The sequence below is a fragment of the Humulus lupulus genome, chromosome 6, assembly GCF_963169125.1.
Source record: "Humulus lupulus chromosome 6, drHumLupu1.1, whole genome shotgun sequence".
In the NCBI taxonomy this organism is placed as follows: domain Eukaryota; kingdom Viridiplantae; phylum Streptophyta; class Magnoliopsida; order Rosales; family Cannabaceae; genus Humulus; species Humulus lupulus.
In genome coordinates this window covers 12082047-12095001 of record NC_084798.1, presented here as the reverse complement: position 1 = coordinate 12095001, position 12955 = coordinate 12082047, and the positions used below count along the sequence as shown (strand labels likewise).

The 12955-nt window shown below is 35.1% G+C and overlaps 1 protein-coding gene across 1 annotated transcript; it reads left to right on the top strand.

Annotated features, from left to right (window-relative positions):
* The first annotated feature begins 10535 nt into the window (after positions 1-10535).
* LOC133781677 (zeatin O-glucosyltransferase-like) lies at positions 10536-12322 on the top strand. The gene has a single exon (XM_062220737.1). It carries the CDS (start codon positions 10768-10770, stop codon positions 12184-12186), a length of 1419 nt encoding a protein of 472 aa, XP_062076721.1. The 5' UTR covers positions 10536-10767; the 3' UTR covers positions 12187-12322.
* Positions 12323-12955: the final 633 nt, after the last annotated feature.

Genomic DNA, 12955 nt, shown 5'->3' with positions numbered 1-12955 from the left:
AAGTTTAGAGGCGGAAAGATTCGTGACGCTTGGAGAATGTGTATCGATGATGAATGGAGTCAAGGGGCCGAGCGTTATTCGATTCGAGGATATAGTCTCCTTTTATGTTTTTATGGTTTTTATGTGTATTTTCCGCATTATGATGTAATGTCTTTTATTTTAAACCATGTTTTGTTTTAAAGACAATGGGATCCCAAAATCCTTCTTAGTATTCTGTTTATTTGTAAATAACTCTTATTTTCAAGTTACTCAATAAATTATGGTATTTTCGTAAAAATGTAAATTTTATGTATAGTTTCGATAATGGTCCAATTAGTCTAGATTAGTGGGTCATTACAATATGGGACATCGGTCTCCACAAAACTGTCGTCTTATGTATTGTAGGGGACGATGCTTGCACATAAATTGTCATCTCATGTACTGCAGGAGGATGACGCTTGAGTAGGAACTGTCGTCTCATTTACTGCAGTGGATGACACTTGCACAGAAACTGTCGTCTCATTTACCGCAGTGGATGACACTTGCACAGAAACTATCGTCTCATGTACCACATGAGACAACGTTTGTATAGGAACCATCGCTTCATATATGACAGGAGATGACGCCTTTATTTAAACCGTCGTTTCATGCTTTACATGGCATGACATTGCATGAGATGACGGTATTAGAACCGACGTACAAGAATCCATACGACGGTTTAAAACCATTGTACCATGTCAATTTTGTAGTAGTGTATGCATCTTGTAACAGATTTCTACTTCTATTAAATTTCTTATTGTGCTCACCAATTCCAATATAAATATATATATATATACACACATATATACTTTATCTTCCCTAAGGCAGTACCCATATGCTAAACTAAGGAATAATATTGCAATAGGAATCCAGATAGAGAAAACCCCTAATTGGAAACATGAAAGGGGGAAATCACAGCAAGAACAAATTAGAATAACTTAATAAAGATAATCTGGTCATGCAAAAAGATTCCATAGAACTATACGTGTAAATATTAAGGAATGATTTATAATTCAAGCAAATGAGAGAATGCCAAAAAAAAAAAAAGATAATTTTCCATTTTATGTGATAGACTAGACCATGAAATTTATAAGTGCTTTATGCCAATTACGGCATTGTTACCATGGGTATTACAAGTGCTCCATTGTTAGAATGATAAAGTTTGGTAACCGGAAAATCATAACAAAGAGCATAGATAAATTCAACACCTACAAATACTATAACAATGGAGCATCACATTCAATTACGGCATACCATTTGAGCCCTTGCAAGATCATCTCTTTTGACATTAGTGTCCTTTCCTTTTGGCTGGATAACGTTAAGAAGAAAAACATGTGAAAAGAAGTACAAAAACAAAAAGGATAGCACATCATAATCAATGATAGCATTCATCGCATGATCTGAATACTAACCAAAGAAACAAAAGCAAACCAAAAGGGAAAAGCTTGCTTAGAATTATTTTTCAATAAGTAAATAATAAATTCGCATGTATAGTGAGGGTAAGGTTTGCATACATGAGTAAAATGAATGGGAAAGTAACTGCTCAAAGTTTCAAAAAGCTCTCCAGAAATTTTTTCTAGCGGCCCATTAGGATCTGGAAATAGTCGAATCAGTGCACGACTGATGTCAAATGCTAGCAACAAGCAATGAGGATCCTTCGCTCCATCAACAGCTTCACAGATTCCATATAGAAGGAGTTCATCCTTAATAACGCCAAAAAAAAATTAAGATAGAAAATGGGAAAAAAATAATGAAAAAAGGATGAATATGTTAAGAGAAAAAGAATTATAAGGGAATTCTTTGTTCTATTGACATCTATTTGACCAGAGTTATAAAGAGAAAAAGAACACAAAGAATAAACTCTAAAATCATTATGTTGAAGGAATGTAAGCATCTAGCTGAAATATGAAATGAATGAAAACAATTTGTAATTTTACAACTTTAAACTATTGGTATAAACAATGACATTCAAATTACAAATCAGTTGAGAACAAGTGATAAAATGGAAAATAGAACAATAAAAATCCAGCAACTAATTTGAGAGTGAGTTTGGAAAGAATACCAAGGAAGCAACCTCATTCGGATAGCATTGTAAGACGCATTCCATAAGCTGAAAACAAAGCTGCAACAATGCTTTGACGTTAAATTTTGTAAAAGGGCAGTGGCTATACATGAAGGCAAGTAGTTCTTTTTTTTTTCTTGGTTAAAATTCATGCATTTGGATTCTTACCTTCCTGTCATGCTGACCTAAAGACTGCACCTGTAGGGTCTTTAAGTACACCTCAGCAACTGCTTTTGCATCAGTGGAAGAGACTACACCAACATCACTTTTTCTCCTCAGTAATGCTAAGCACCCAACAAGATCCCCATGTAATGCTCTCCAATCTGCCTAATATCATTACAAAACAATACATTAACAGCAAAAGTTAAGAGTTTAATCAAAGAATTAGCTCTTGTGACAATGTGCTTCACCATCAAACCGACTTAAAACAAACAAATTGCATAGGGGAAAGACCACTAACTCACCATCCTATCTGTGAAGAATCCAATTAAGCTATGAATGGTAGCACTGCCTAGTGGCTTTGAAGCAAGACGTCCAAGAACTTCTGCAAGAAGAAAGGTACCTAAAGATGAGGACATAATCTATGAGATTTTCAGATTAAGTTAAATAGATAAAAACTTATGGGAAAAAAGAAAGAAAATGGTTAACTGCCAGGAATAAATTGAAGCACCTGTTGTACAATGTAGATATACCAAGGAAAAATAACAATGCTACTAAAAAAGAAGCACAAACAGAACAGCAGTTTCCAAAACAGTAAGAAGAATGAACTTTTAAAGTTTAGAGTAAAAATTCACTAGTATAGTCTAAACTAAAAGTAGAATCTATGGGGCCATATTTACCAAAATCACTATGCAATACAAAATGTGACCACTATGTTTCCAACTTTGTAATAGTTGTGGAGTGAACACCATTTAAACAAAAATCTAAATCTTTGTTAATTTTTAATGAATTCAACTTCAACTTACCTCTAGCTCGAATGACATTATCTGTAGTGGTCAGATACATTTCCATCTCTTTGACCTAAATTACAGAAAACCAGATATAAGAACATAAATCAATTAATTATAGCTGACAAGAAGGTAATTTATTCTTACCAGTGTTTCAATAGTTATCAAGTCATTCTTAACGAGTGAAGTGATAGAATCCAAACTTGCAGCCTGCAGTAACACACAAATAATAGAACTGAGTATACTTATCCTTGAGTAAAATATATAAAGCACCACGAGGATAAGTATCAAAACGCATAAAGCAATTGCCTCAACCCTCAATACAATTTTTATTTACTTATTTGTAGGTGAAATCTTACAAGTTAAAGTTGCACGTTAGATTAAGTAATTCTCAATTGTATAAAAATGCTTTGGCATACATCTCAGACTTAAATTGTTATTGAAGATAAAACTGCTTACAGTTTACAGCAAAAAATAAAATAACGAAGATATAAATATTTTTCGAAAGAACTTGACCTAAATCACTTGCAGAAAAAAAAAAAAAAAAAAAAGACGACATTAGTAGCAGAGCCAACATTCCCATCAAAGAAGCAGAGGCAACTAGAAAAATAGCAGTGATCAAATTAATTTCTCAATAAAATTAAAATAAATACTAATCACACAAAATTTAAACCATTATTATCACCAACGGCAACGTTTTGTTTCTACTCCCAGCTCAATTAATCAAATAATGTCACATACTAGCCAGAGTTCTGGTTTTTGCATAGTGCTTTTCTCACTTCCACAACAAATTTGAGCACACCATCGTTCAAGTTTTTAAAACTCCAAAGAAATACCAACCTTTGCTCTTTTTGCGCTGGGGATCTACCAATTTCCCCTGTACAAAAATTTCAGCCTCACGGGCCTGCTCATAGATGACACACTACAAGCATTAGTAAAATATAGAAGCACTTTCTACTTGAGTGAGAATTTGTGTCTGCATACAATCAAAACCCAGTGAAGTAAACTACCCAATGAGCTCAAGGCCAAAACAATGAAGGGAATCAACCCTGAAAAGCAAGAGCAGAAACAACACAAACTAGGGATCCAAATGCATATTCATCTGATGCTAACATATGATGCATTGCATGATAGCCTTGGTTGAGGATCAAAATGCTGGATAAGCCTACACAGTTTTAGGAATGTAAAAGGCTCAAGGGTAGAAAACTACTTATGGAACCATCGGTTGACATCTAATGCAGTGAATACATACTTGAGCAGAATACCAATATTTTCCACAAAAAAGAAAAATAAAACGTCGTAAGGAAAATGAAAAGAACCTTTCATCTTCTCCTCAATGGCGTAAACTTGGTGGTGGCCCGCGAATGGAAGTCGCACTGGGTCAAAGGCACGCAGAGGTGGGCTCGCAACCTGGGGTCACTTGGTTCGGGGGTTGGGTTCACGGGTGCCTGAGATTTGGAGCTTGGCTCGGAGAAAAACGGGTGTGAGGATGGTGGTTAGGTGGTCGGAGCTGAGGATGATGGTGGTTACAGGAGTGCGGCTAGGGCGAAGGGAAGAGAGAGACGAGAAGGATAAGGGGAAAAAAGGGAAAATGAGAAAGAGATAAGACTTTGGTCCGAGATAGTGAAAATGAGAAAAATTTGCCTCTTTTTTTTTTCACTTGGCGCTTTATTTTTAATTTGTCGCGTGTGACTTTACTCAATAACTTTATATATACAATAACTCTTTTCAAATAGTATTATAATGATGTGTTATGGGAATGGGTGTTTGGTGTAGTGTCTACCGAGAGATTGGAACTGCACACACTTTGGTGCACCTGTTTATAGAGAGAGAACAAAAAAAAAATACAATTACAAAACAAGTTATAGAGAAAAAAGTCTAAAAATGTTAAAATTTTTGCCATTGGATTTACTAACCTTGAGAGAGAAGAACTTCACTATATGAGCTGAGTCACAGTGGGATTATGGGATAGGGTGGTCGGACATCAAACCAGAGAGAAGAGAGAAGAAATTGAGAAAAAAATATGAAAATGGGGAAGAAAGGCTCACGGCTGCACTAAAATCGCTATGAATTTTTCCTGCGCATTTCGTTGCGCCGGCAAAAGTCTAAAAATGCGCCGACAAAAGTCTTTAATAAAACCCTAGGACAAAACGGTGCCGTTTAAATTAGTCCGACGTTTACTGACGCAAAATAGACTTTTGCCGATGCAACGAAACGCGCCGGCAAAAGTCTAGCCACCTACTTGTTGAAAACGTGCACAAATTTAAAATGCACGTTTTGACTTTTCCCGGTGCATTAGGTGAAATGTGCCTGCAAAAGTGTGTGGTAGTTTTTTTTTTAAAATCTGATAGATCTTTGTCGGCGTAATTCGGGATTGCGCCGGCAAAAGTGCTTGTTTTTGCCGGCGTGATTCACTAAATGCGCCGGTAAAAGATTTTTTTGCCGACGCAATTCCAAATTGCGCCGCCAAAAGCCTTATTTCTTGCAGTGTGCTTACTCAGCTCCATAATTTCTACTTCTGTAATAACAAATTCTGTAATACATATCTTGCTAATCTTACAAACCAAATCTGAGTTTTTTAGTGAAGAAATTAGTTAGCTAATTCAGAGTTAGCTCTAGTGTTAGCTAGGCCTTCAGTTAGTCTCCTTAATAGAATTTGTTAAGTTGCTTACTCAGCTTCATAATTTCTGCTTCTGTAATAACAAATTATGTTATGTCCAAAGGCTTCTAAAGCATTCTAATGTATTCTACATATACTTATCAATACAAAAAGTAGTGCTCATGAATTCACTATGAGCTTTTTCAATCATAGAGCTTTGCTTTCTTATCTGGTATCACATAGCAAGTCATTTTTCTTCTCTTTCGCTCAAGTTTCCATGGCGACATCTTCAAGTACTCCTACTCCTACTGATTCTATTCCTCTTGTTGGTGGCTCCTCTTCCACTGCTGTTGCTTCTTCCCCAGCTCCGGCACCTGCGGTGGTCTTTCCGGCGAATCTGGTTCCTTTGAATCTCCAATCTGAGCCTCACAACTACTCAATTTGGCGTTCCCAAGTTCTACCAACTATTCGTGCTCATCAACATGATGGTATCCTCATTGGTGGTAACCCTCGCTCTGAGATTCTTGTACCAAATTCCTCTACACCTCCTCACATGGTTCCTAATCCTGCCTACATTGATTGGCTCTATCTCGACCAATTCTTCATGAGCTGGCTCTTCAACTCCATCTTTGAAGCCATGATGAGACATGTTGTTCATTTCCGTTCTACAAATGAGATCTGGCGATTTTTGGAGCAGCTCTTCTCCACGCAATCCAAAGCTCGAGTTCTCCAACTCTACAACTCCCTTCAATCCACAAAGAAAGGATACATCTGTCGTAGAGTATGTGTTAAACATGTGTTGCCTTGCCGATGCTCTCATTGTTGTTGGTCAACAACTCACAGACGATGAGCACATTTTATACATTCTTGGAGGCCTTGGTCCAGAATATGAAGCTTTGGTGATTCATCTAACCTCTCGTGACACTATCACGCTCTCTGAGGTACAGTTTATGTTACATAATCAAGAAAAGCATTATTAGAACAACAAAAATTTGTTGCTAGAGTAGATCTTCCTGCTCCCACGGTCAACTATGCTTCTCAATCAATGAAGCCTACTACACATCTTCCTGCTCACTCTGCTGGCCCCAACTCAACCAATCTCGATCGTGGATCTCATGGCCGTCGTTGAAGCTATGGTGGACGTGGCACCAATAATCGCCTGATTTATCAAGTTTGTGGCAGATTCGGTCATATAGACTTGAAATGCTACCATCTCTTTGATGTGAGCTATTCTGGAGATACCTCAGCTAACTCCTTTAATGTTGCTACCACTGATGAGTCTCCTCAAGCTCTCGTTGTCAATGCTACAACTGTTGCTGATGAGAGTTGGTACCTGGACAGTGGTGTTGGGAATAGTGCCCTTAAAGCAATTGTAGTTGACAAATATTTTAAATGAAATGAATAATTTAATTGAATTATTATATATAGACTATGTCTGATATTATATTGATAATATTAAGTAAATATCATAAAATTCCAAAGTTTATCTATGTGGTCTTGATCTCATATTAGTATGAGAGGATCGAGATTAAGATAATAAACTTAAAACAATTCGCAGTAAAATAAAGTTATGGAATCTTTAATTAATTACTGCTAGTACGGTCCACCAGTATTATCACTACAAGAAAAAAAAAAGGGCTTTTACTTCAGTTTTTATGCTTGATTTACTTTGGTTTTCGCTAAAATTCGCAACCGCAGTAGTTCGGAGCGAAGTAAGAAGTAGTTAAAAACTGAAGTAGAATCCCCACTTTCTACTTCGGTTTTTACATAATAACCAAAGTAGAAAGTGGGGCCCGCATCCATTCTGGGCACTTTCTACTTCGGTTTTTAGGTAAAAACCGAAGTAAAAGGTGCACTTTCCACTTCAGCTTTTACCTAAAAACCGAATAGTAGAAAGTGCCCCCTTTTTTCTAATAATTATTTCTAATTATTTTTAAATGGCCCAATTCTATTTATATATATATATTTGGCCTAATTTTATTTAAATGGTCTAATTATATATATATATATATATTTTCAACAGTCTAATTATATGAATTTATAGTTATATATCTTTTTACATTTGGAATTGGTTAAGAATTTTTCTGAATGAAAATATGCTAGCTTTCATTAATTAAAAATGTCATAAATAAGCATATAAAACACAAGTACTTAAGTAAGATAGCTAGCCTTAACATTAATACATTTATATAAAACTAAACTTACAACTAAACGAACTTATAAACAAAATAGGCTTACTGATAAATTTATGTCATCAATCGACCTAACCATTCGTGTTGGATTGGCAAGAGGTCTGCAATCTCACAATATTGCTTCTTTCCATCAAACTGTAAAATTAATAAATATAAATTAATTTGATAGATTATCGATACCAAAATAAGTTATAAAAAAAATGAACTTACTTTTTCTTTTAAGGTTTCTATTGCATTTGATGCCCCTACAAGATCTCTAATGTACTTCAACACATAAAAACCACATTCATGACTTTGTGGTTGTCTTGGACATGAAACATTGAATATGTTTGTAGGATTGCCAAGTAATTCATTGCAAAATGCCTTATATATAATATGCACTATTTAAAAATAAAATTAACAAAAGTTATTAAAATGTAGTAACATGTAATAGTTGTTGCATATTGAGAAGTATTTTCAAAAATTTACAACTTACCTCATTATCATTGAATCAATTTCTTCAGGATGTTTGTGTGCTTTCAGTGGATCCAAGAACACGATTTTTCCTTTTGGCATAGCAATCACCAACATCCAATGTTCCCTAAAATAATAAGCGTGTTAAATAAAATAATTAAAATTTTAATATATGAATAATCAAAGAAGAAAAGTTTATAGTATTTCTTACCGTATGTTCCAAGGTATAAAGTATAGTTGAGCAACCACTTCCCAGGATATAACAACTATCAAGCAGGACGAAAGCATCACTGCATCTGCTTAGGCGAACTACAGAGACAGAAGAGAGAAATAGACTAAGTGTTTGATACTTTGTATCTGTATGTCCTAGAATGAGAGGAGAAACCTCCTTTTATAGGCTTCATGGAGAGTTGAAAATGTGTGTGAATCAAGTGCATTAATGCTCAAATATCCAACAAATATAGAATCTTAATTTCTGAAAATTAATCACAATTAATCACACTTATCTGGTAATATCAGTAGTTACCCAAAGTGATTTTCTGAAAATCAATCAGAATTAATTAAATTTATTCTGGTAGCAGTAGTAGTAGTAGCAGTAGTAGCAGTAGTAGCAGTAGTAGCAGTAGCAGCAGTAGCAGTAGCAGTAGTAGTAGCAGTAGTAGTAGCAGTAGTAGTAGTAGTAGTAGCAGTAGCAGTAGTAGTAGCAGTAGTAGTAGCAGTAGTAGTAGCAGTAGCAGCAGTAGTAGTAGTAGCAGTAGGAGCAGCAGTAGTAGGAGCAGCAGTAGTAGGAGCAGCAGTAGTAGTAGTAGCAGTAGTAGTAGCAGTAGTAGTAGCAGTAGTAGTAGTAGTAGCAGTAGTAGTAGCAGTAGTAGTAGTAGTAGCAGTAGGAGCAGCAGTAGTAGGAGCAGCAGTAGTAGGAGCAGTAGTAGTAGGAGCAGTAGCAGTAGTAGTAGTAGTAGCAGTAGTAGGAGCAGTAGTAGTAGTAGCAGGAGTAGTAGTAGTAGTAGCAGGAGTAGTAGCAGGAGCAGTAGTAGTAGGAGCAGTAGTAGTAGTAGTAGTAGTAGGAGCAGGAGCAGTAGGAGCAGGAGCAGTAGTAGCAGGAGCAGTAGTAGTAGGAGCAGTAGCAGTAGTAGAGTAGCAGTAGTAGTAGTAGCAGTAGTAGTAGTAGCAGTAGTAGTAGTAGCAGTAGTAGTAGTAGTAGGATTTGCTAAATCATTACCATTTTAGACATCAACTTCTCATTCACTCATTTTTTTCGAATATATATATTTATATATATACTAGATACAAGCAACGTGTAATATGCACGTTTGCTTAGTTTATTTATAGAATTTATTAATTATTTTTATTAAATTTATATTAATGTCATATAAATTTTGAAATAAATATCCTATTTTAATTAAATAATTTATTTATTTTTGTTTAAGTTTATGTTTGTTTTAGTTTTTGAATTTGAGACTAACAACAAGAGATTATATATTATATATTTAATGTAATATTAAATATTTTAAATTTAAGTTTCTTGCTAGATTTAAAAAAAAAACATTTTGTTGCTAATTCACAGTAGATTATATTATTGTTTAATATGATATTATTCTAATAAGTGAGTTTAAGTTTAATTAAATTTTATTTAAGTTATAAAACATATGATTTTATTATTGTTAAATAATTATCATTGTAAAATATCTCAAAAATACCATATTTTAATTTGTTTAATTATTATGTATTATTTTTAAATAATTATCATTGTAAAATATATGAAAAATCTAATTTTTTAATTTTTTATTATTTATTATTTTTAAATAATTATCATTATAAAATATCTCAAAAATATCATATTTAAAAAAAATTAATTATTTATTTTATTTTAATTAAGTTTAAGTGTTTACAAACTACCGTTAAATATGAAAATATTCTAATAAATATAAAAATATATAACATTAAAACTATAAAAAAAAAAAACCATTAAAACAAAGAATAATTATTTCTATAATTATTATATAGAAAAGATATATATGTATATATTATGTTGGGAAAGTTTAAAAGTTACATTACTATATGCATGGTAACCACTTTCGATCAACTTCCTGTTGTATCTCATTTCTATGAATAAATTAAGCTCTCGGCCGGGCCTTGCTTCTAATTGAAGTTTTGAGCCATATATTTCATTCAACAACCTTTCTTCAGCCGAGAGCATCCTACACCTACATATATATATAGTATCTAGCTAAGAAAGGATCATAAAACTGGTGTGAATGGTAGTTCATTTGTGATATATTAATCTTTCTGTAATAATTAAAGTGAAAGTTGCATTATCAACGTGATATGGTCGCCAGTTTTGATGCTTTATATTTGTTCGAAGAAGCTCAATAATTCACTCATCACTTGACTGTAGTATTATTGAGCCGCCCATGACAAGGTTCATCGTTACAAATAATAAAGCAGCAGCACCACTCACAACACAACCTTGTACACCAAGGAACCTGAGGAGGAAAAATGGAGACTACTGGAGGAGTCTTGAAAGAATTATCAACACCATCGTCAGTTGTCGTAGTAATGGTTCCATTCCTAGCTCAAAGCCACCTGAACCAGCTCCTTCAGTTCGCCCATGTAGTTTCCTCATACAACATCCCAGTCCACTACGTTAGCTCAACTCTTCACAACTCTCAAGTCAAGTCTCGAGCCTCAAACCCTCTTCACCAACTAACCAAAATCCATTTCCATGACTACCCACTTCCATTTTCACCATCTTCTATACCCGACCCCTGCTCCGGAACAAAGTATCCCGAAAACGTAATCCCTTGTTTCGAAGCCTCCACGCACCTTCGCCAACCGGTCTCTGATCTCCTCCGAACACTCTCTCCATCGTCAAAACGACTTGTCGTTGTTCATGATGATATGATGGCTTCGGTAGTTCAGGACGTTGCTCGTATCCCGAACGGAGAAGCATACTCAGTCAATTGCGGGTCTGTCTTCGCTTTGTTCGGATATTACTGTGATGCCTTGGGACGAAACGACATCTTTCCAACAAACAATATACCGCCTTTGAAATCATGTTTCCCTGCTGTAGTCCTCGCTTTTATAGAAAGAGAGTTTCAGGAGTTGAAATACCATGCTGGAGAGATCTTCAATAGTTGTAGAGCTATCGACGGCACTTTTCTACAACAACTAGTAGACGACATTGGTATTTGCGGTGGGGAGAAGAAGATGTGGGCAGTTGGACCCTTACACCAAACGACAATCACCAAGGAGCTGAGGGATCAAGATAAGTGGTTATTGGAGTGGCTAGACGAACAAGAGCCAAGCAGTGTGTTGTATGTCTCTTTTGGAACGACAACTGTTTTTTCAGAGGAAGAGATTAAGGAGATTGCTGTTGGTTTAGAGCTGAGTGGGGTGAAGTTTATATGGGCATTGAGAGAAGCAGATAAAGTTGATGAATTAAGTACTGATGATCAACAGGGGAGCGGGAGAACCCAACTTCCAGATGGGTTTGAGGAGAGGATGAAGAAGGGAATGGGAATTGTGGTGAGGGAATGGGTACCCCAAGTGGAGATTTTAAGGCACAAATCAACAGGTGGGTTTGTGAGTCATTGTGGATGGAACTCTTGCATGGAGAGCATAAGTATGGGAGTGCCTATAGCAGCATGGCCAATGCATTCAGATCAACCTTTCAATGCTTTGTTACTCACAAAACTGCTCAAAGTGGGCGTGGCTGTAATGGAATGGGAGCAGAGAGATGAGTTGGTGACTTCATCCATGATTAGCAGAGCTGTGAGGACATTAATGGCATCAGATGAAGGTGGTGAGATCAGGAAGAGGGCTGAGGAGTTGGGAGCTGAAGTTAGAAAGTCTACAGCTGAAGGAGGAGTCACTCGAATGGAATGGGATTCTTTCATTGCTCATATCACTAGATAATTAATCTCCATCAGATCTTTAATTATTAAGCTCGGAAATGTTTTGATTCAGTAATTAGACTACTTTTGGTATTGTATTTTTTTCTATCGTTATTTCTGATTTAATAAATTTACGTACATGGTACCACTTGCAGTTATTGGCAATCGCAATTATTCATAAGAAATAAAGTTTTCAAATTCAAAAGAAATGAAGATGCACCTACGTGTTAACACCACATCCACATGAGACAATTTATATTTAATCAATGCATCGAGATATATATATATATATATATATAGGGTCGTGACCTATTGTAAACCACTCATTTTATATATTATTTTTACAATATGTGAGAATGACCATGCCATAGAAATTTAGTTATTTATCATTTACTTGTAACTTTCATGGGAATTTTTTTGTTTGCTGACAAGTCATATACTTCTGCTATAAAACTAGTGTTATATATATTTATATATGTAAGCCTAGAAAGATCATATACTGGTTTTAAATGACATGCATTGATTTCATTTATAACTGCAAGACCTTAGTGGGTGAGATGTTGTGAAGATAGTATCTATTTGATATCTCATAGTGATAATAAAGAGAGATATGGGTCCGTTTAGCAACCGATATATCCTCATAAGTAAGCAATATAAATACATAGCTATCTAGGACTACACTACACAAACAATTGGAATCCTAATTTTAGCACAATAGAATTGTCTAAAAAAATTAAAAAATCATTATGACTATAATAATAAACACCTTTATATAAAAAATGAGGTCATAC

What these genes read in the sequence shown, in the direction of transcription:
- LOC133781677 (XM_062220737.1), top strand. Translation starts at nt 10,768, where the DNA reads ATGGAGACTACTGGAGGAGTCTTGAAAGAATTATCAACACCATCGTCA.